Raw genomic sequence first — 22,406 nt, 5'->3', positions numbered from 1 at the left:
TCATGTCTTTATAAAAGTTGGTGTTGCCACATGCATCACTGTTTGCCATGTTTTCGTTTACAGGTGTAAAGTACCTCTACAAGTCGCTCCGCTTTCTCACTTACTATTTATTATTTTCGGCTGCGACAAAATTTCACTGTATTGTGCAATGGCAATAATCTCACTGCAGCCTGCACAGGTCTGCTCAGCACCTGCAGCATGACTGCAGGTGCTGAGCAGGGGGGCGGAGAAAAGTGTGCCTGCGTAAGGAGAGGTGTTTGTACGTGTCTCCTTTCTGGTGAACGGGAGCAACGTGTTGAACTTACGGGAGACAAACAAACTGAAACGTTGATCCTGTCACCGATATACTGTAGCACGCACACAGAAATGTGAGGAACCGTATCCGCTATAAAATATGACCAGATGGTATGTATATGTTGCAGGATAATGGGGATAAAGCTGCAAACTTTAAAAGCTTTAAGCTTCTTTAACACATTTGACCCTGATATCAGTGACACTCATCAGAGTAATGATCCCCAGCTCCTGTCTAAGACTTTCACTTTTATCTTGTGCTACCATTGATCAGGATGAACCTTCCCACGAAGCTAGTTAGCAACTCGTTAAGGTAACCAATGAAAGGGGCGTTTCGCGGGTCATATGACTTTTCTTGAACGCTCAGAAAATCATTATTGTGGTGATTAAGCGCACATTAATTTTATTGCTGGGTGCGCTCTCGGTGCTGCCACGAAACTTCAAACTGGATCCATTTAAACATTTAAGGTGACTGCCCCACAGCCTGATAAAGGAGGCGTGGGAAATGAATGTGACTAATTGAACAGGTGTGTTTGGTGTGTGTTCTGTATCTCATCAGCAGATAAGATTCAAGTACAACACTGTATACATTTCCTAAATCAACAAAATTATTACACTACAATGCCACGACTTTACACCCTCCTACTCTTCCGTGGTCCGTGGGCTCTATTAGATTAGATTAAACTTCATTAATCCGTTTAGGACGATTCCGTCTGGGAAATTAAAGAACGATCCTGCAAATTCAAAAATCCGGGAACGGTGACGCTATTGGTCAGTGGGCAGTGATTTCGTACCTGTTGGTCTCTAATCTAATCAGCATAAGTTACCATAGCGATTTAGCCCGGTAAAAAGTGAGCCACCTTCCCTTCGTAGTACTCAAAATCCTGCTCCGTAGTACAGCGGGGGACCCAGAGCAGTAGCAACAAGTGGGTGATAACAAAGGGAGGGCTTGTGTGAGAGTTTGGGTGTGTCCCACTGAGAGTGGGAGGTCCACTGCAAGTTTCAGGAAGAGCGCAACACCTGAGCTGTGCAATTCACAGCAAAGTGTCCGAAGTAAAGGACTACACTGTTCGAGGTCAAAGGAAAACATGAGTAAGTCGTGCCTGTTTTAACGTGTTCTATTATTAGTAGTTTCTTCTTTCGTAATATGTTGTGTTTAGTGTACATTATGTTCAGTTGTTCAGCTTGTTCTATAGTTACAGCAGACGAGGCACACAAAGACAAATTTGATGATAAAACTGAGTAATACCTCTGAGTGTATGTATTTTCATACCTAAAAAGTATCCGTGGGTTAATATTATTTAGCTGACTTTGGTGTCTGGACTGGACGGTGCCTGCCTTCTTTATTGTTTAGTTTAACTCTGAGTATCTAACAAACTATTTAGATTTGGGTTAAACAGCAAAGCTGTTGATGTGGAGATTTAAAATAAAATGCCAGCAGCAGAGGTTGTTTGTTGTAGCAGGTGTGGCGTAATTTCCCCCTTTTGGCTGAGTTTAAAACTTGATGCGGCTGCTGTGAGGCAGAAAGTCCAGAATATCTGCATTCCTTTCTTGGCCACCGCGGGACACAGTGACACTGTTAGACACTTCCTTACTTAGTGGGAATGCTTTCTAACTGAATGTCACATAACTGCTATGAGGGGGATTTTTCCTTGTCTTATATAAATTGTTATGAAGTTGTTTTTTTGGGGGTTTTTTTTTTTGAAGACAAATTGTGGAACAGTTTCCACCGTCCTACATTCACAGGGCAACTTATTTGTGTTTGTTGCTGCCACTGTTGCTCGCTCATCACCTGTAGTAGATTTGAAGTGATGCTCAGAGTCTCTTTGAAGAGCCGGAAACAGTCAGAAAATTGAGTTTCATTCTTGTTTTGACCGCTCACAGTTTAGATGTGAGATTGCGACAGCAAAAATGAGGAGGTGTGTTGTAGCAGTTAGACACAGGCTTAACAGAGGTGCAGTGACCTGTAGTGCTAGGGTGCGGCTTCAATTCACGGCCTCCCCATCCACATGTCAGAGCGAGGCGATAAACTGCATTTGCTCCAGATGTTAGATCAGAACCTTGCTTTACTGCCATTTGTTTGTGAGTTTGTGTTTTATGGGTGAACATGATGCAATTTGTTGTCCATTTTACAAAATCAACAACGACAAAAAAAAGTGCAGCTGCATTTGAAGTCACCCTTAGTTTTCCAACATTTCAGAACAGAAATTTACTACATTAAATCTTCTGATGTAAGACTCAAACGTATTTACAGTGCTTAATGAATTTATTAGACCAACATCACAGCTGCCCTAAACTAACCAAATTACCCAAATCATCACAATGGTTCATTCACCACATGCCAAATGATTCCTGAACAGAAAAACTTTGTTTTAGTGGTTGAACATTACGCTTGATCATTTTCTCAGAGGAGTCCAGCGTGCCGGCTCAAATTTGGATATAAAAAGGTGAATTCAGTTTGTTCTCTGCCTCATAAATAACAACATCATTTTTAGAAGTTTTTGACAGATTTCCTTTTTTATGACAGGTGGTCTTATAAATGTGTTCAGCAGTGTGGATACATCTGAAATCATTTTACTAGTCGTCATGTAGGATTTTTTTCAGGTCACGATACAAAACGACCTCATTACACACATATAATTTTGTCTTGTCTCCTCTGTGGCTCTCCGTGACCTAATTCAAGGGCTCCAAGTGCACTTTAATCCAGTAAGAACACATACAGCCAGATATGAAGTCAACAAAACCAACTTAAACCTAACCAAGCCGTTTTCAGGATTTAAAATGATGTAATATGTCAAATCTCCGGAGGAAAAACTGTCACTTGTAAGAAGATTAAACCGCTGTCCTGAAGTCCCTTCCTAGTCAGTTTCACAGCTGTTTCTGTGCCCGTCTCTGTCTTGACGCCACATGACTCAAGTGAGTCATGCATGGCATGTGAAAAATAAAGGCCAAATGTGGAGATGAGCTTTATGTGCTGACCTTTCTAATCATGTTAGAAGATGGGCAAATGCCCATTGAAAAATATCTGAATATGATAAACACATAGAGTATTTTGTCTAGCTACAAAATCCCTGTCTCTTTCTCACTCTTCCCTCTACCTTCCAGGTATCAGTACTCTCTCTGAGGACCAGTTCACTTGCTCCATCTGTCTGGAGATATTTGTGGAGCCCGTCTCCACACCATGTGGCCACAGCTTTTGCAAGGCCTGTCTACAGGGCTACTGGAACCACAGCAAGAAGTTCCTGTGCCCCATGTGCAAGAAGAGCTACTCTAAAAAGCCTGAGATGAGCGTCAACCGGGTCCTGGCTGAAATATCCTCCCAGTTCCAGGGGCTCACAGTGGCTAGTGGCGCCAGCTCACATGTATCCAGACTGAATTCGAGCTCAGATACAGGCCAGAGAAGCTCGCCAGTGAAGGATACTGGAGAGTTTGCCCAGCCCGGGGATGTTGCCTGTGATGCTTGTATTGGAAGGAAATTAAAGGCACTGAAATCTTGCGTGAACTGCCCTGGGTCTTTCTGTGAGTCTCACCTCAGGCATCATAAGAAGGTGAGATTGTTTCTGAGCTTTTTATTTTTGACTGATTTAAACCAAAATGTTAATGATTAATTAAATTACCTTTTCCTTAAAATTGGATTGGCAGACCGGGGTGGTGGTCCCCATCTTTAAGAAGGGAGACCGGAGGGTGTGCTCCAACTTTCGGGGGATCACACTCCTCAGCCTCCCCGGTAAGGTCTATGCCAGGGTGCTGGAAAGGAGGGTGCGTCCGTTAGTCGAACCTCGGATTCAGGAGGAACAATGCGGTTTTCGTCCTGGTCGTGGAACGCTGGACCAGCTCTTTATCCTCTCAAGGATATTCGAGTGTGCGTGGGAGTTTGCCCAACCAGTCTACATGTGCTTTGTGGACTTGGAGAAGGCATTCGACCGTGTTCCTCGGGGTGTTCTTTGGGAAGTTCTGCGGGAGTATGGGGTGTCTGGCCCATTGTTGCGGGCCATTCAGTCCTTGTACAACCACAGTGAGAGCTTGGTCCGTATAGCCGGTAATAAGTCGGATTTGTTTCCTGTGGGTGTTGGACTCCGTCAGGGCTGCCCTTTGTCACCGATTCTGTTCATAATTTTTATGGACAGAATTTCTAGGCGTAGCCAGGTGGCGGAAGGCTTCTTCCTTGGTGGCCTCAGAGTCTCATCTCTGCTTTTTGCAGATGATGCGGTTCTGTTGGCTTCATCAGGGGGGGGCCTCCAGCTCGCAGTGGAACGGTTCGCAGCCGAGTGTGAAGCGGCTGGCATGAGAATCAGCACCTCTAAGTCTGAGGCCATGGTCCTCAGCCGGAAAAGGGTGGAGTGCCATCTCCGGCTCAGGAACGAGTTCTTGCCTCAAGTGGAGGAGTTTAAGTATCTTGGGGTCTTGTTCACGAGTGATGGGCGAAGGGAACGGGAGATCGACAGGCGGATCGGGGCTGCTTCTGCAGTGATGCGGACGCTGCACCGGTCCGTCGTGGTGAAGAGGGAGCTTAGCGTAAAAGCGGAGCTCTCGATTTACCGATCGATCTACGTTCCTACCCTCACCTATGGTCACGAGCTTTGGGTAGTGACCGAAAGAATAAGATCGCGAATACAAGCGGCAGAAATGAGTTTCCTTCGAAGGGTGGCTGGCCTCTCCCTTAGAGATAAGGTGAGGAGTGCGGCCATCCGGGAGTGGCTCAGAGTAGAGCCGCTGCTCCTCCACATCGAAAGGAGCCAGTTGAGGTGGCTCGGGCATCTGATTAGGATGCCTCCTGGCCGCCTCCTGGGTGAGGTGTTCCGGGCATGTCCCACCGGGAAGAGGCCCCGTGGTAGACCCAGGACACGCTGGAGAGATTATGTATCTCGGCTGGCCTGGGAACGCCTTGGGGTCCCTCCGGATGAGCTGGAGGAGGTGGCTGGGGAGAGGGAAGCTTGGGCTTCTCTGCTTAGGCTTCTGCCCCCGCGACCCGGCCCCGGATAAGCGGAAGAAAATGGATGGATGGATGGATGGATGGATGGATGGATGGATGGATGGGATGGATTTTCCTTAAAAGAAAGGGATAGTTCATGTGCTTTTTATTTCCCTTAAAGTTTAAAGGAAACAATGTTTTTAGACCGCTTACATTCATGCTTGTCTTCCTCCTCGCGCTGTCCTCCAGGTCAAGACTCTCACGTCTCATCGTCTCATTGAGCCCACTTTCCACCTGGAAGACAAGATCTGTAAGAAACACGAGCGCCTGCTGGATGCCTACTGCCGGACCGACCACGTATGCATCTGCTCTGCCTGCGCCGATGCCACACACAGATCCCATGAGATCGTCTCCATTGACCATGAATTTAAGAAGAAGATGGTCAGTATTGCTCTATGACAATAAGGAGATGTGCATCTGTTGCTCCTAAGTTATAGATATGAATGTAAATGTAGTGATCTCTGCAAAGACTTCAGGGAATTTTTACAATATAAAAACCAGAAAAATTGGTTTCAGTAAGACACAACTCTGACTTCTCGACTCACAGAGTAACCTGGGAAAGAAGAGATCAGAGCTGAAGCATCTGATCAAGGAGAGAGCCAAGAAACTGGATGAGATCAAACAGTCCATCAAGGTCATCAAGGTAAGTCCAATGAGAAGTCAATGGCTCGTAGGTGACTAACGTATTTCAGCCCTTCATCTCACTTTTGTTGAACATTCAGAGATCACAGAAACCACGGGATGCAACATAAACGTTGGGCACCGATATCAGTAAACTTCATCTCAGTCGCCAGTGTGCCGGTATCAGTCAACACCGCCGATATCAGTCAATATCAACGTTTGGGTCAGTTATCAGCGCATCCCTGCTAAGAACTGTTTTTGTGTCATTTGTTATCAACATTTGTCTATTTGATAAAGTCTGAAGCTTTTAGTTCAAATTTTAAAAAAATGAATCCTTCTTATTTTTTCCTCATTTAAGTTATTGTGGAACAGTTGGGTCCCTTATGATGATACACACTATTTAAAAAAAAAAAAAAGGAAATGAAAGGAAAAATCCATAAAATTACCAGTACAGTTTCTGTTTTTTTAAGAGTTTTTTTTTTTTTAAACAGAATATTTTTATAATGTACAATCTGTCAATTAAAATCATGGCTAGTTACAATGTGCTTAAGAAATGAAACATGCTAAGTTTTGATCATTTCATTACATTTGCAAACCTGATATACAAACATTTACCTAATCGGGCCTCTCAGGTGCTCAGTGACCTCATGGTTCCTTTTAAAGTTTTGGGTTCTGCAACACATTCGGCATCTATTGGAAACTTCCATTATGAAAATCTTAATTCTGGTATTTTCTGTTTGGGGAATTAACATGTGAAATTCTTTACCTTCAAAACCTCAGCTGGACTCTGATTGGTTTAAAATTCAATTGAGTCACCATATACTTATCCGCACGATAAACTATTTACTTTTCTCCAGCTAAAAGTCTGATCGCATTTTGTTATCTCAGAAAGAAAGCCGGCTCACTGGTAGGCTACCAGTGCGCCATTTCCAAATGCATCTTATCAGAAGTGGCTGTGCAGAGAGACCAGAGACCTTGGTCTCTTGTGCTGTATTTGACAACCATTCTAACCGCTGCTGCTGTAAATACTTTTAAAGTGCATTTTAAATATTTGCCCAGTCTACCCTCATTTAGCGCTTTTCATGAGCTGAAGTTCAAAAGCTTTATTTGCATTTTAAGCAGCTTTATGATCCAGAACAAGTTGTTGCTCAAGGGGATTCTGAGAAGACCAGCAGCTGTTTATCGAAAACCATTCAACCTGAACTTAGGTTTCACTCCTAATATTATAGGCTCACTTTGCTTTGCTAATAAGGCAAGGTGAGCCTATCCTCCAGTTCAGGTAGAACATATCTGAGGCAGGATGTTTCCCACATCTATCTCATACCTCTTGTTCTCTATGGTCGAAGGTGGAGTACCAGTGCTATTTGTTTTTGTCTTGCGTGCACACACTCAGATCTACATCAGAGTCTGTCCAACCAGTGAGACCAGTGTAAACATTTACTTTTAGTTCCTCTCACACCCTGCTATTAGCTCCAGCCTCCATATGTAGGTAAAAGGCCACTTTGGAATAAGAAATGAAAGGAAACATATTCCATAACAATTCTGTTAACGGTGCTGTGAGTGTAACAAATCTTATCAGACTGAGAGTAAGTACATCTGTTGACCTATGTTTACGTTCTCAGATCTTACGCTGGGAAGTTTTGATTTTATTCATGCAAAAAAGAGTGATAAGCAGAATTTCCTGGGTTCAGTGCTACTCTTGGTTTCTTATTTCAGGATATACATATATATATTTTGAGCACAGTTATCAGTGTGTTTACTGTACAAACATGAGTACATGTGTCCAACTGTGTGCTGCTGATAGACTTCTGAGATAAAACGCATACCAAACAACATTTAAGACATTTATTGGTTACGTTTTCCATTGAAGTACAAACCCTGCCTGCTGAAACCTACTCAGCAATAAGTTGGTAGTTTGTGCTACCAGTGACCTGGTGGAAGACGTAACCTGTTAGTCCTGTTGCATAGGTGGCAGACAGACACTTGGTGAGTCACTCAGGAGATAACTGACTAAACATCTGTGATTGTTTTTTTTTTTTGTTTGTTTTGTTTTAAAATCTGGCTGGTTTGGTTGGTTTTATTTGAGGCCTCTAACTCTGTCAATCATTAAGTGAGAGAGACGGAGACTTGTGGAAAAAAAGAGATACAGCATTAGATACTTTAGACCAAAGATGAGACAAGTGCAGCATTGAAAGGGATTACAATAAGAAACAAAAGGCACCATTTGGCTTAACATGGCACGCTATCAGGACTGTAAATTTAAGTATAAATAAATAGGAGGCAAATTCATGCTAGCGTTAAATGAAGAAGACAACAAGAATATTAATAATAAAGATAGTGATTTGAGAGGGCAGGAGGCACCAAAGAACAAGTCCAGTCAAAGTCTTTAAAAAACAATGGCAGAAAACTTAAAGCCTCCCAAGTTTTCCAGAGGTTTGCTCCGGTTATGTGGAAAACTGTATTCAGTGAAGATGTTTATGTAACACTTCTCTCTTATCACTCTAACTGATAAAGTAAGGTGCAATTTAGTTATGTCAAACCCTGAACTTTGTGAAGGGACCAACAAATAAAGATGTTCAAAATAAAATCTAAATCACAAAATCGAGTAACAGCTTTTCTTGTGTCCGTATATGTCGGTGCATTGTTTAGCATGAGAGATTTGTGAGATTGGAATGACAGGAGAATCCGTGCTGTGAGGCTGCACTTGTGCTGGAACAGCTTGGATGACCCCAGAACCTACTTTTACTGTTCCACAATTTGTCTTGGTTTGGTTGACTTCATATCTGGCCGTCTTTAGCTGGCAGTAAAGAGATTCCAGGTGGACCTTTTTACCTTAAATGAAAAGTAAAAATACAAAGAAATACTTCATCGTAAGTAGTTTGGGGATTATTTCAGGAGGATTAGGTTGGGATACTGTCCAAAGATTCCTATAGAACACAACAACAGGTAGTCCACTTCAAATGCAGCCTCGGTACTGAAAATGGATGTTGGTGCCTACTGTAGGTAGAGCATGCAGGAGACAACATGTACAGTATGATGCACACTCACAGCGTTTGTCTGTAGGTTCTCAGTCTTAAGAGCTTGAAAAGAGCGACTCTTAAGACAAACAGCGGCAAATGCACTGGACTATTCACACACACATCTGCTCACCAGTATAACTGGGACTCTGTACTAGAGAGCTGGCAGGTTAACGGCTGTGTAATATCTGATCTGGCTGCATTAAACATTTGCATTCTCACGTGCACTTCTGTTGGTTGATGTTTAGACAAGCTCTAAACAGTTTTGTGTGGTTCAAAGTTTTGTGTGGTTCAAAGGTCGGATGGGCCACAGAAGATTTTTAGATTTCATTTTTTTTCCCCCCATTCCAGTCTTCACTATAGGTCAAGCTCCCAGATCCTGCATTCCCACAATGCAGGTTGTATATATTTGTTATAGGATGGTCTCTACCTCATATCCCAACCTGCCCTCCAAGTTCTCCTTTAAAAAGACTCATGTTACTCAGTAACTTGTAGACTCGAGGTAATCTGGAAGAACTATTTTGCTAAGAAAATATGGTCATTTCTTTAAAAACTTGGTTTATGGTCTTGAAGGGGACTCTGAGCTCGTCTCATGTTTGCACTGGTAATTCTGGGTGTGCAGTGTTCGCATTCACTTCTACCTCTTGTGCCTTCCTTTGCAGGCCAGTGCTCAGAAGGAGCTGGAGGAAAGCTGGCAGGTGTACGCAGAACTGCAGCGTCTGGTGGAGCAGAGTCAGGCAGAGCTGGTTGACCTGATAGCCACGAGGCAACGTGAGGCGGAACGTCACGCCCAGGAAATAGCCAGGGGTTTGGAGAATGAACTCAGCCAACTGAGGAGGAGGAGCAATGAGTTGGAAGCCCATGCACAGACTCAGGACAAAGTGCTTTTCCTTCAGGTAGAGAGAGCTCCGTGTGGTTCACTCTGTGACATGCAGAAAGGTCTGGCTCTCGAGAAACTTGGTTCAAGTTTTGAGGGGAAAAAAATATTTTTATGTCCTAAATATAACTGGCCTTTTAAATTCATTAGTTGCTCATCCAGCTTGGCCTACATACTGAAAACACAATTAGCGTGCATTTGGGGCACAGCGCTTAGACTTAGGAGAGGAGGCTGCTGTGCCACTCGCGACAGTGGAAATCTCACAAACATCTGCTGCACCTAAACAGACTTTCTACAATTATTAATGATTTCAGCAGTCAAGTCCGAACAATATATGTCTTTTGAAATATGCATCTCGGTTTTCCTGTTGTGGAAAACTATGCACACTCTTTACTTTTAATTGCAAAGCCAATTATCTACCTCTGCGGCCGCAGCAGCTGCGTTTGCTCCGAGATTTTGAGACACAACATCAAAAGCCTCCACAAACAGAGGCAGCCTGTTATGGCCGCTCCCTCTTGTGAATGGAGATACGGCTTTGAAGTTGCTACTTCAGAAGTTTTCTACATAGCATGAATAGAAGTGAAAGCATGAAGCCTGAAATACCCAAACACATCAAAGCTGAGGGGATGCAGACCAATGTGTATCTTTTTTTTTTTTTTTTTCATTTTTGGCCACAGCGGCTTTTTGTGACAGTGGAGAGAGACAGGAAATGGGGGAAAGATACAGGGGAAGACACGCGGGCAAATCGGTGCCAGGCTGGGACGCGAACCCGCGTGTCTATGTGGACGCCGGCTTCACCACTAAGCCACCCAGGCGCCCGATGTGTATCTTTTGATGGACGGGAAATTTACTTACCACATCTGGAAAATGCCATCTACTGAGCACTCTTTTATTTTCCTTTCAGAGTGCTAATGTGTCTCTGTTGTTTGTTCCCTATTATCTAGATTAAATAGGACAGCACTGAACATACTGTTGACATCATGTGTACTGTATTTGGTTCATTGTGAACTCTGATGGACCATTCATCTCCCCTCCCATAACCTCGTTATTTCATGTAGAATCTGATGTCGCTGTCACCCTCACCCGAGCCCACTGATTGGTCAGCGGTCAGCATCAATACTGACCTTTATCTGGGAACCATCCGCTCTTCGGTCAGCAGCCTCATAGACAAGTTCCAGGATGAGCTTAAAAGACTGTACGGAAAAGGTACGGGCAGCTAGCCAAACCTATTACATTATTATTTTTAAGTGCTTCATCATGTCCATAAATAGAGTGAGTATATTATAGCTATTATATTTGTGAAAGTGTACAGGTTTTCAAGACGCACTTACTTACAGCACTGTAATACATACTGTGTAATATGCACTCACCAGCCACTTTTAGGTACACTCATTCAAATATTCATTAATGCAAATATTAAATCAACCAATCATGTCAGCAACTCACTGCTGTGGTTCAAACCGTGCATCAGAATGGGGAAGTGACCTTGACCACAGTGTGCCCATCTTCTGATGGCTCCTTCCAGCAGGCTAACACACCATGTCACAGAGCTCAAACCATCTCAAACTGCTTTCTTGATCTGTGAAAATGAGTTCACTGCACTCATCGGCCTCGCCGGTCACCAGATCTCAATCCAACAGAGCACCTTTGGGATGCGGTGGAACGGGAGATTCACATCACGGATGTGCAGCTGACAAATCTGCAGCGTGATGCTATCATGTCAATGCGGACCAAAATCTCTGAGCAATGTTTCCAGCATCTTGTTGAATCTGTGCTACGATGATTTAAAGCTGTTCCGAAGGCAAAAGGCAACTCAGTATTAGCAAGGTGTACCAAATAAAGTTCACTGCGTATTAGTGCATCTTACAGGGCTAGACAAATTAAAATAAATACCTTTTTTTTTTTTTAAATGTTGCCACATTGAACAAACCCTTTTTTTTTTTTTTTATAGAACTCCTTCCATGATTTATTTGAAATGAGTAAATTAATACTGATCATGTTTTATGCATTAAATGCGAAGTAGAGCGTGTGCAGTCATTTGGAAAAGAGCGTTTTGAAAAATGTTAGTAGTTACCAACATAAATTTCCATTTCTACATGCGCTGCATACAGTTCAGTATCTGTAAGAGCCCCTTTAAACTGAAAATCAAACTCACAGCAGGCTTTGCTGGGATCCCTGTGTGGATAATGAATGCAGAGTTATCGTGCAGTCCATCCTCCCTTGTCTAATACAAACCACACATCCTGTGCAAAATCCAAATCTGCGATATGTAGGTCACTGTACGAGCACTTTGGAATAGAACAGTGAGTCATCGTTGCACCACACTCACACGGTCACACATGCAAGATGGTTGGACAGATGGAGATAGTGTTGATGCCGCAGATCATCCACTTGGGATCACTGGAGAGGCAGCTGACTGACAGCAGCACATGTATCAAGCATTTAGAGCTCTGCTTCAGATCTGTGTGTTTACCACCCACATGTGCCATCTGCTGTGACTTTGACTCCCTCTCTCTGTCTGTGTTTCCTCCTCTCTCTCTTTCTCAGAGCTCCGCAAGGTGCAGAACTACTCAAGTGAGTAACACCTCTCCTCTGTTAGCTGGGTGACATCCATGTTATGTAATTATAATTTTTCTAGGAAACACACTCACACCAGTTGTAACTAACGTGTTAAAGGAAAGCAGGAGGGCTCTTTTTAGGAGTCCTGCATGACAGTCATTTCTTCTAAATGTCCACAAGATGGAACTACTTCTTCACAGCAGGGAGGGGGGGGTTGCTCCAGTGGCAGGCAGCAAGTTTACAGACAGTTTTTATGACATGTTCAGGAATAGGGAGCCCATTATTTTTTCTTTAAATAGCACAAACTGCAATAAATAATGAGGTAAATAATTTTCCCCATCTCATACTCTGTGCTTTCTTGTCCAGCTGAGGTGATTTTGGACCCTGCCACAGCCCAGAAGAACCTGACCGTGTCCGATGACGGTCAGCAGGTGAGGTTTGAAGAGCGCAAATCCACCCACTCTGACGGTCCAAAGCGCTTCAGCCCAGCCCTCTTTGTCTTGGGCCGGGAGGGGATCAGCTCTGGGCGACACTACTGGGAGGTGGATGTGTCACGCAAGGCGGCCTGGACGCTCGGTGTGGCCAGCACTTCGGCTCGACGCAAGGGTGAGATCAAGCTGAGTCCCGACGGTGGATTCTGGTGCCTGTGGCTGAAGAACGGGGAGATAAAAGCTCTGGCGTCACCCCGCCTGACTCTAACACTGCCTTCCCAACCCAGTAAAGTTGGAATCTTCCTGGATTATGAAGGAGGCCTGATTTCCTTCTATGATGTGAAGGGTTGTGTGCATCTCTACAGTTTTACTGATAGCTTCAGTGAGAACCTCTACCCGATCTTCAGCCCTTGCCTCCCCCAGGAGGGGAAAAATAATGCCCCTCTCGTCATAACCCCTGTTAAACACAGCTGAAGCAGTCAGTCAGCATTAGGCTATATATATATATATATATATATATATATATATATATATATATATATATATATATATATATATATATATATATATATATATATATATATATATATATATTAAAAAGATCTTTTTGAGCACTTTCTCAACATAAAACCAGCTATTTTCTGAAGTGAATCCTTTGACTGACTGACTGACTACATGTATTATATTCAGATATTTGCAATGTGTTTACTCAGATGTGTGTTATTTCCTTTGGGCTGTTATCTGTCAAATCAAACTGTAATTACAATAAACAAGAACTATATTATGGTGTGAAAACATGTGAAGGACAAGAAATCATTCCTCCTCTGGTTCTTACTTTTTCATGTCAGGTGATAGATGAGTTGAGTAAAGCTGGCATGTTCATTTCTGGAGATTTTGCCTGGGGAACTAAATCAAAGTTTCTTGTACCTTTTACCTGTGCATTGTGTTTATGGGTATTACTGTAAAAACAAATATAGATGTGGTTGTTTTAAGGGGCCAGGGGCATGTCTCAAGGCATGGCATGGGGTGGCCAGTGCAATAATTTTACACCTTTAATTAATTTGACTAATCTAAAACACAAATGTCTGCATTTTTCAACAGAACATGCTTTAATACTGTATGAATTATATCCTGGAATCACCTGTGTAAGGGTCATGGAATTATGTTTTCTATTTCTATATGGATCGTATACTTTTGTAACTTCTACCCCAACTTGTTCAATAAAGCCAATTATACACAAAATGTATCGCTTCTTGTTAAAGAATGTCTTCCCATCCATATAACTTACACTCCCAGGCAGATTCTGAGGAAGGCTTCTGGAGCTAGGACGTATTTATTGTTGCTAATGTGACTCAGTTCTAACAAGAAACAAGAAACCTGGATGTTAATAATCACATTAAACCCCAGTTAATGTTATTGGTGTGTGCCTAAATTTGGCTGCACTGAAAAAGGTCAGCTCTATCCAGCTCTCCTCTGCCCTGAAGAGTCCAGGAAGTTTAATGGAATTTATCAAGTTGTGACATTTCATGCCTTTAATAATGCGAAAGCACAGCTGATATAAATTATATCTTAGTGTCTCAGTCATATTAAGTATCTCATAAACCATGACAGTAAACAAGCATACACAAAAAAAAAAAGCTCTCCTAATGGAGTCCAACCAACATTAAAACACCTGCACTTTTCACTGCTAGGCTGTGACAAGCCACATTGTTTACTGCATCCAGGTGTGAATCCAGGTGTGCTACAGTGCCAATCAAACGTTCATGAGTGTGCCCAAACTTTTGACTGGTACTGTACCTGTCTGTCAGCAACTGGCAGGTGGGCACAGCGGTGCTGGAGACAATGACACACATTTTTTTTTAAGAGTTTATGTAGACAATAAACACAACCTTGAAAGGTGTTTAACATTTTGCAAAACTTTAATATAAGCTGTATATTTACAGGATATGTATTGGTGAACTTTAGCAATGCTAGCAAACAGAGAATAAGCTGTTTTTAGTCACAGACCGTATAAAACATGGATGGAGCTGCCATGAAGTCGTCCACTGGTTTCTTGAGTTTAGCGTTTTTACCGGTGCCATGGGGGGACACATGAGGGACAACCTGACTGTGAAACTATTTGACTTATCAATCACAAGTTAATCCTTTATTTTGAAATACTGTGACCAAAATTTACAAATAGACTCTTTAACAAATCTTTATTCATCCATCCATTCGCTTCCACTCATCCTGTTCAGGGTCGCTGGAGCCTATCCCAGCTGTCATAGGGTGCACCCTGAACAGGTCGCCTGTCGCAGGGCTAACACAGAGACAAACAACCTTTCACACTCTCATTCACACCTATGGGCAATTTAGAGTAGCCAATTAACCTAACCCCAGTAAGTGCACGTCTTTGGACTGTGGGAGGAAACCCACGCAAGCACGGGGAGAACATGCAAACACTAGAATCGAACCCAGGCCTCCCAGATGTTATTCTAACTGTGAGGCAGCAGTGCTAACAACTGCACCACCATGCTGCCCTATCTTTATTCAATAAGATCCAAAATGAGTGATGGAGCCCATGAACTGTGTTACAGAAATCATAGCCTTCTATAGGAAACCAGGAAGTCTTTTTTGCAACCACAGCGATCTCCTCTGGTGGCTTTTTTTCAACCCTGAAGCTGCGTCCATGTTTTTATATTGTCTGTGCTTCTTATCATTATGCTAAGCTAACTGCAGCTCAATACCTCAATACTCCATAATGTACTTTTTTCTTACCCTTTTAGCTTGAGACACTAATGATTATATTATACATACATACATATATATATATACATATATATACATACATACATACATATATATATATATATATATATATATATATATAAATATATATATATATATATATATATATATATATATATATATATATATATATATATATATATATATTATTATCATAAAAAATGGAAACCCTCAACATGTAAGTACTGTTTAAGTACTACACAAGTACCATGTTCTCTGAAGGGTTAAAGCTATTCCTCCTGGAGCTTTGAGGGCCACGGCCAGGCCAGGGAGTATTTGTAGCTAGGTTAAATGGAGAGTGAGAGAGCGGGGTATATTTTGGGTCTGAGTTGAGTGTGTGTTTGTGTGTGTGGGGGGGGGGACTGGAAGGGGCAGCGGTTACAGCCTGTCTCATGTGTCAGTGGACTGTGGAGTCTCCAGGCAGCTGCTCTCTGGTGAGTTTCCCAGATATCTGCTTTTTGTCTCTCCCTTCACCTCTTTGCTGTGTTTTCATTTCCACAGGGTATCATCTGCTTCTGTGTGCACAGACATATCTCTTTGGGGAGTATTGTTGGATGTTTTTTTCTTAAATAGCATTTGGATTCAAAAGAGCTCTGACCTGTGATAAGGACTTTTCTTTCTGTTGCAGGCAGTTAATTATAGATTCAAACACAGTTCAAGAAAAGACTTCAATTGTAGTTATAAGTTTGTATATTTTTAGGCATTAGGTGTTCACTTGTCAAAATAAGAAAGATTAAGCACGTCAGCGCCGCAGGTCATGCGGTGCGCCAGTATTTTTGGAAAAATCTTAAACTGGTCTGTCACGAACACCTACAGTAGGCCTGAAGCTGCTTGTCTTATAGGTCAAACTTGTTTACTTGCAGCTTCACAGACACACTTACAGTGCACCAGTATACATGCATGCATAATCATTCACTTTAAATTCAAGTATTTTGCAATTTACTTTGTAAAGAAAAGATCAGGAGTTAAAGATTCAGCTTCATGTGATATTTCTAGTAACTATTATCTTCTCATATACAGTAAGCTTATTGTAGTTATCCTGATGTTTATGTATACATTTCTAGGCTCAAAATATTGCAGTATAGAAATGCAGTGTCACTGTTACAACATTTGTCCACAAGAGGGCAAAAAAGATGTTTGAATATTTTATAATATATAAAGAATGATGAACGATTGAACGAAAGACTGTCTATGCTTTATATTTGTATATTAATTTATGAACGTACGCGCTCAAAACTTGTATTGGTCCAGTTCTAGAAAGTAAAACAAACAATCAACTAAAAACAGTTAAAAAGATCTAACGACATTTCCCCAAGTTTAAGAGGGACTCATTTATGCAAAAGTATTTACCTGATAATTCATAACGCCTAATTTTGAAAATGAGTCCCATCTTGCTTTGCTTGGTAGATCTGCATGTACATGACCCCAGTAAAATCATGCCATCTAATCCCAGCGACCTCAATATCACAGCAGGTTTGATGCCCCATTCAAAGGCTGGTTGCTTGCACTGAAAATGACCCTGCCTCTCCGCCGTGCAGGAATGGCCACCACTGGGAACCTTTCTGAAGAGCAGGTGCACTGCTCCATCTGTCTGGACGTCTTCACCAACCCTGTGTCCATCCCCTGTGGACACAACTTCTGCCAGAGCTGCATCCTGGGATACTGGAAAAGCAGTCCGCTGTATCAGTGTCCCATGTGCAAGAAGTCCTTCTACAAAAGGCCCGACATTAGCGTCAACACCGTCTTGAGGGAAATCGCAGAGCAGTTCAAGGAGATTAGGATTAAAAGCATGGAAGGGAAGGGAAGCGGGGAAGAGGGAGAAGGGAAAGAAAGGAAGTGGACAATAGAAAGGAAGAAAAAGGAGGATGAGGAGAGGCTTTTGGAGAAAGATCAGAAGGAGCAGCTTCTAGAGGAGCTGAAGATGAAGCAAGAGGAGGAGAGGAGAAAGAAAGAGGGGCTGAAGGAGAAACAAGGAGAGAAGAGGCCACAAGAAGACTTACCACCTTTAATCCCTCCAGTGTCACCACCTAAAACCTCTCCTCCACTGACAGTCCAAGCCACAGCACAAGGTCCACCACCTCCCCTGCCCCAAACATCGCCCCCACCCTCACCTCAAATCTCTGCTTCTTCACTTCCTCAAACCTTACCATCCCCTCCTTTCTCTTCACTCCCATCTACACCTTGGGAGGAAGTCCAGTGCGACGTTTGCCTTGGGGAAGGTAGGCCGAAGGCGGTCAAATCCTGCCTCGTGTGTCTGACTTCCTACTGTGAGGAACATCTGAAATCGCACTCAGCCAGGTTCACTAAGCACAAGCTGATGGAGCCTGTCGCCAACATGGAGGACAGGATGTGTCCAAAACACGAGAGGCTCCTGGAGCTGTTCTGTAAGAAGGACAAAGTGTGCGTGTGCGTCCTCTGCACTGAGACGGACCACAGGGCGCACTACACTGTCCCTGTGGAGAGAGAATGGACAGAGAAAAAGGTGAGACAGATGCGCTGCCATCCAAATGTGGGACAGGGAGCAAATCTTTATCTGTGCTAGAAAAGATTTCAAGATATTTACGAGTCACTCCAGGTCAGTTCATCAACTGCCTCCCACCGGTTCCTAAAAAAATAAAGTGGAAAGATAGTAAGGGATGACAGTAGGGCTGTTTTTTTGCATCATTTTTTGAAGGGATATTTAAAAATTTGACCTAGGTCAAAATATTTAGGCTAAATACCTGGTTCTGTGACTCTTTAAATATGGACTCTCAGGAGTGTAGCTCAATGTTGAAGCACATAGATGCTTCAAGTACCGACAGCAGATTTGGAGGCCTGTAGAAATCACAGTTTTGGAGATGGGAAACTGATATGTTGTTTACACCTTTTTGTATACAGCGCACACAGTATTATTTAGGACAGTCCAAATCAGGTGAATTATGTCACAGATAAAATCTCATACTTACATACAGAACACTAAATGGTCTATTCAGACTCTTTATGCAGATAAATAGTCTGAATAAATAGCTCCAAACTATTTATCTCAACTTCTTGTTAAGCGCACTGCGGCTTGCAGGCTCCAAATGAATTAGCTGTTCCTCGTACAAGATTTAAGACAGAACATTTCAGTCTGTAGCCCCAAGACTACGTTCCTTTATTATTGTTTAATTATGAGGCTTTTTAAAATCCTGTTTATAACATGGTTTTGCATTGCTATTAAGTGTATTTTTATTTACAATTATTGTGATTATTCCTAGTTTTTACTTATTTTGTTGTACGTTTTTTTTACTTAATGTCCGTGAAAAGCACTTTATAAATAAAGTTGACTTACTAACGTCACTGTGATTCCACAGGTTTGACATCATATATCACACCAACCTTCTGAGAAAGAGGAAGTTTATATTAAAACTCAGATATGCGATTGTGTTCTCTCTCATTCTCCCAATATGAAATTTGAAATATTTATGCATGTGTTGGGAGCAGAGCAAAATGTTTTCATTGATTTTAAGCATCCTCGTGACACAGCAGGAAGAGGGGTTTTTTTTTTTTCTTGCCAAGAAGAGAGGATCAGTTCAGATGGCACTCAGACCTCAGCTAACTGTTTGTTAGCATTTATATATCGTAAGTTTGAGAATATGTGAACAAAATGGTCAAAAGATGTTTATAAAGATTGAATTGAAACCTTTCAGGACTTTAAGAAATGTTAACATCGAGATCATTTTCTAGTGCAACACATCGGCCACTGCGCCTACAGCGAGCTGCTCCACAGTGTATCTGTGATGTTACCTTCTCTACCTGTTTCTAATGAAAAAATGATTACAGCTAAGAATCAGAAATCCTTTCACATCATCGCGTGTATTCCTGTCATGTTTCATGCCTGTGTGAAACGATATTGTGCAGGCGCAGCTGAAGAGGACAGGAATAGACGTCCAGCAGATGATCCAGGACAGAGTGAAAAAGGTGGAGGAAATCAAACACTCTGTGGAGCTCAATAAAGTGAGTCCAGATGGAACCAGATCACAGTAGCAGGCCCACATCACAGTTTACACTCACGTGGTTATTCAGTATAGATTTGTTTGCTTTGTACTTTCAGGCCAGCGCTCAAAGAGAGGTCGAGGAAAGCATGCAGGTCTTCTCGGAGCTGGTGCGCTCCATCCAGAAAACTCAGGCCGAGCTGGTTTTGGTCATCGAGGAGAAGCAGAGGCAGACGGAGAGGTGGGCTCAAGGCCTCATTGCTGAACTGGAACAGGAAATCGCTGAACTAAAAAGGAGGAACGCCGACTTGGAATACGTTGCTCGAACTGACCACATTCACTTCTTAAAGGTGAAAGAGGTTTTGTTTCAGTGCTTGGTGTCAGGGATGAGGGAAAAGTTTGAGATTTTTACTGTGTGAGGTGTTTAAGGCCATGGATGTGTTTCAGATTTATCTACATTGTTTAATTTCAAAGGATCATTATGGTAAAATAATTCCAGCATTTTGTCCACCATCTGTTTAGGCAGAATAATCAGGCAGCTTTTACAGTATACTCTCTAATAGTTCAATTATGTGACAACAGCGCCCTCTTCTTGCTCTGCACTGTAGTGCAATCCAAACATATTGGAATTGCACTGCAGACTGAAGTCAAAAAAAAAAAAACCCAAAACAAACAAACAAAAACTTTCAGTTACTGGTTTGTCACAAGGGGACGATACATTTGTGCTGCATGTTTCATTTGGCATAGATTGATGCCAGATGCCCTTCCTGATGCAACCACAAAGAGGATTTGTGTCTCCAGTCTCTTAATCATTTTGGAAACAATCCTACAGCCATTTTATTTGCTTCTCAGTTATGTAGAAACTTTAAAATCTATGTGATGGTTTAGCCTGTTTGAAGAAGAAACGTCACTATGATTATGGTGATCTTATTTTAGTGATTATTTTCTTGTGCTCTGTCTGTCTGCAGAGTTTCCCAGCCCTTAGCACTCCCCCATCTGTAAAAGACTGGTCTGAGACCAGTGTTCCCACTGACACGTGTGTGGGCATGATCAGGAGATCAGTGTCCAAACTGGAAGCGACGCTGACTGAAATGATTGACAAACTGTCTGACAGTGGTAGGAGTTCATTCTAAAACTATCTTTTGTTACTATTCTTTTTTTTTTTAAGATCATCTTTAGGAGGAAGCTCTTAAGACAATGTTGTCTTATGTTTTTACAGAGATCAAAAAAATACTGAAATATACAGGTAAAGCTTTTACTTATTTTTGTTTTCTTTGTTTTTCATCATTAAACTCTCCAACAAAGTAAATCCTCTGTTATGTCTCGTGCCCCTGCAGTGGATGTCACTCTTGACCCTGACACAGCCAACCCGTGGCTACAGCTCTCTCAGGACAGACATCAGGTGAGACACCTGGGGGCCTGGCAGGACCTCCCAGATCACCCCGATCGCTTTGACACAGTGGTCATAGTACTAGGCCGGGAGGGCTTCACTTCTGGCAGACACTACTGGGAAGTCCAGGTGGGGGAAAAGGATGACTGGTACTTAGGTGTGGCCAGGTCTTCTGTCAACAGAAAGGGCAGGATCTCCGTAAGCATGACCCAAGGCTACTGGGCTCTGGCCATGAAGAAAGGCCAGGGGTACCGAGTGTCAACATCCCCACCGTTACTACTGTCCCTTGACCCTAAACCCAAGAGAGTGGGTGTGTATGTGGACTACGAAGAGGGCCAAGTGTCATTTTACGATGTGAGAGCACGGACACACATTTACACCTTCGAAGATACCTTCAATGAGAAAATTCTTCCATTTTTCTACTTGTACTGCTGCGACAAAGCCTCTGACACCATCGTCATCTGTCCTGTGAATGAGAAACATCTGATCAAGCAAAGCTAAGGACATAAAAACTACAGCTATACCTGCTTTAATTACATGTATAGTGTAGCTAAATATGTTAAATGTAGATCATGTGAACTTATTGCCAACAGCCTTGTGAAACTGAAACCTCAAAGTGTTTGCATTATTGCAGAAGGTCAGGTAAGAGGATTACTATTTCTAGCTTCTTTGTCCATTAAATGTGTGTTCATGTTAGCTTAGCATTAAAAAAAAATGGGTGTAAGGGAAGATAAAATCATAATAATAGAGTAATTATATTTTGGAGGTAAGTACATTTACTTTCTTGCTGAAAGTTTAATAGGACACTAGATAGCACTTTAATGTGAGTGTGCTAAAGGAGCTAGGTAGTTGAGTTAGCTGGTACTGTAAAGATGGTGACACATGGTCAAAAGTCACAAAATCTACTTAACTGCAGGTCTTTAGCTCAGTAATATGGTAACACAGGAACGTGTCTTCAAAAGTATTTACCTGCATGAGTTAAACAAACTGTGTATAACATGTGTCTTGGTGAACTTTAGGAGGACTGGAAGATTAGCATTGTTTAATAAAGGCTAGCAGTTTCTACCTGTTCCCAGGCCTTTTGCTAAACTAAGCTAACAAACTGTTGGATTTAACTTTAAATTTATTGTAATGTCTTCTCGACCTTACAGTCACAAGCACTGGTGGCCTGCCCGCAGGACCCACCGGGAAATTTTCCGGTGGCATGAAGGCCATTTTAGCTTGCGCTCAGTAGACAGCTTGACCAGAGCTAACACAGCACATAGAAAACAAACCTCACACACAGGAGCATGCATACAGAATGAGATGGATAATCATTTATAAAATTAAGCAAATCTTGTGTATTTCCTCATATTGATGTATTCCAAGAGAGTCTTTGCTGAGGCACTGATAAAGAATAAAAGACCTTATAAAAATTAAGTATTTAAATTATTTGGTGGGTTCATATGCAGACTGGCTTACTTTCCTCTAAGGTGAACATAAGGTGGAAAAATAAGTAGCAGGGCTGT

At 42.2% G+C, this 22,406-nt stretch overlaps 1 protein-coding gene across 1 annotated transcript; it reads left to right on the top strand.

The window, feature by feature from the left end:
- Nucleotides 1-1,150: 1,150 nt before the first annotated feature.
- On the top strand, nucleotides 1,151-22,269 carry LOC115797030 (uncharacterized). The gene is made up of 15 exons (XM_030753512.1): nucleotides 1,151-1,383; nucleotides 3,397-3,839; nucleotides 5,453-5,644; nucleotides 5,811-5,906; nucleotides 9,564-9,797; nucleotides 10,837-10,984; nucleotides 12,326-12,352; nucleotides 12,704-13,239; nucleotides 15,925-15,989; nucleotides 17,026-18,037; nucleotides 19,435-19,530; nucleotides 19,628-19,858; nucleotides 20,477-20,624; nucleotides 20,728-20,754; nucleotides 20,846-22,269. The coding sequence occupies exons 1-15, from the start codon at nucleotides 1,380-1,382 to the stop codon at nucleotides 21,397-21,399; spliced, it is 3,813 nt and encodes a 1,270-aa protein (XP_030609372.1). The 5' UTR covers nucleotides 1,151-1,379; the 3' UTR covers nucleotides 21,400-22,269.
- The last annotated feature ends 137 nt before the right edge of the window (nucleotides 22,270-22,406 follow it).

The sequence above is a fragment of the Archocentrus centrarchus genome, chromosome 18 (assembly GCF_007364275.1).
Source record: "Archocentrus centrarchus isolate MPI-CPG fArcCen1 chromosome 18, fArcCen1, whole genome shotgun sequence".
Taxonomy (NCBI): domain Eukaryota; kingdom Metazoa; phylum Chordata; class Actinopteri; order Cichliformes; family Cichlidae; genus Archocentrus; species Archocentrus centrarchus.
This window is presented reverse-complemented; position numbering and strand designations above follow the sequence as displayed.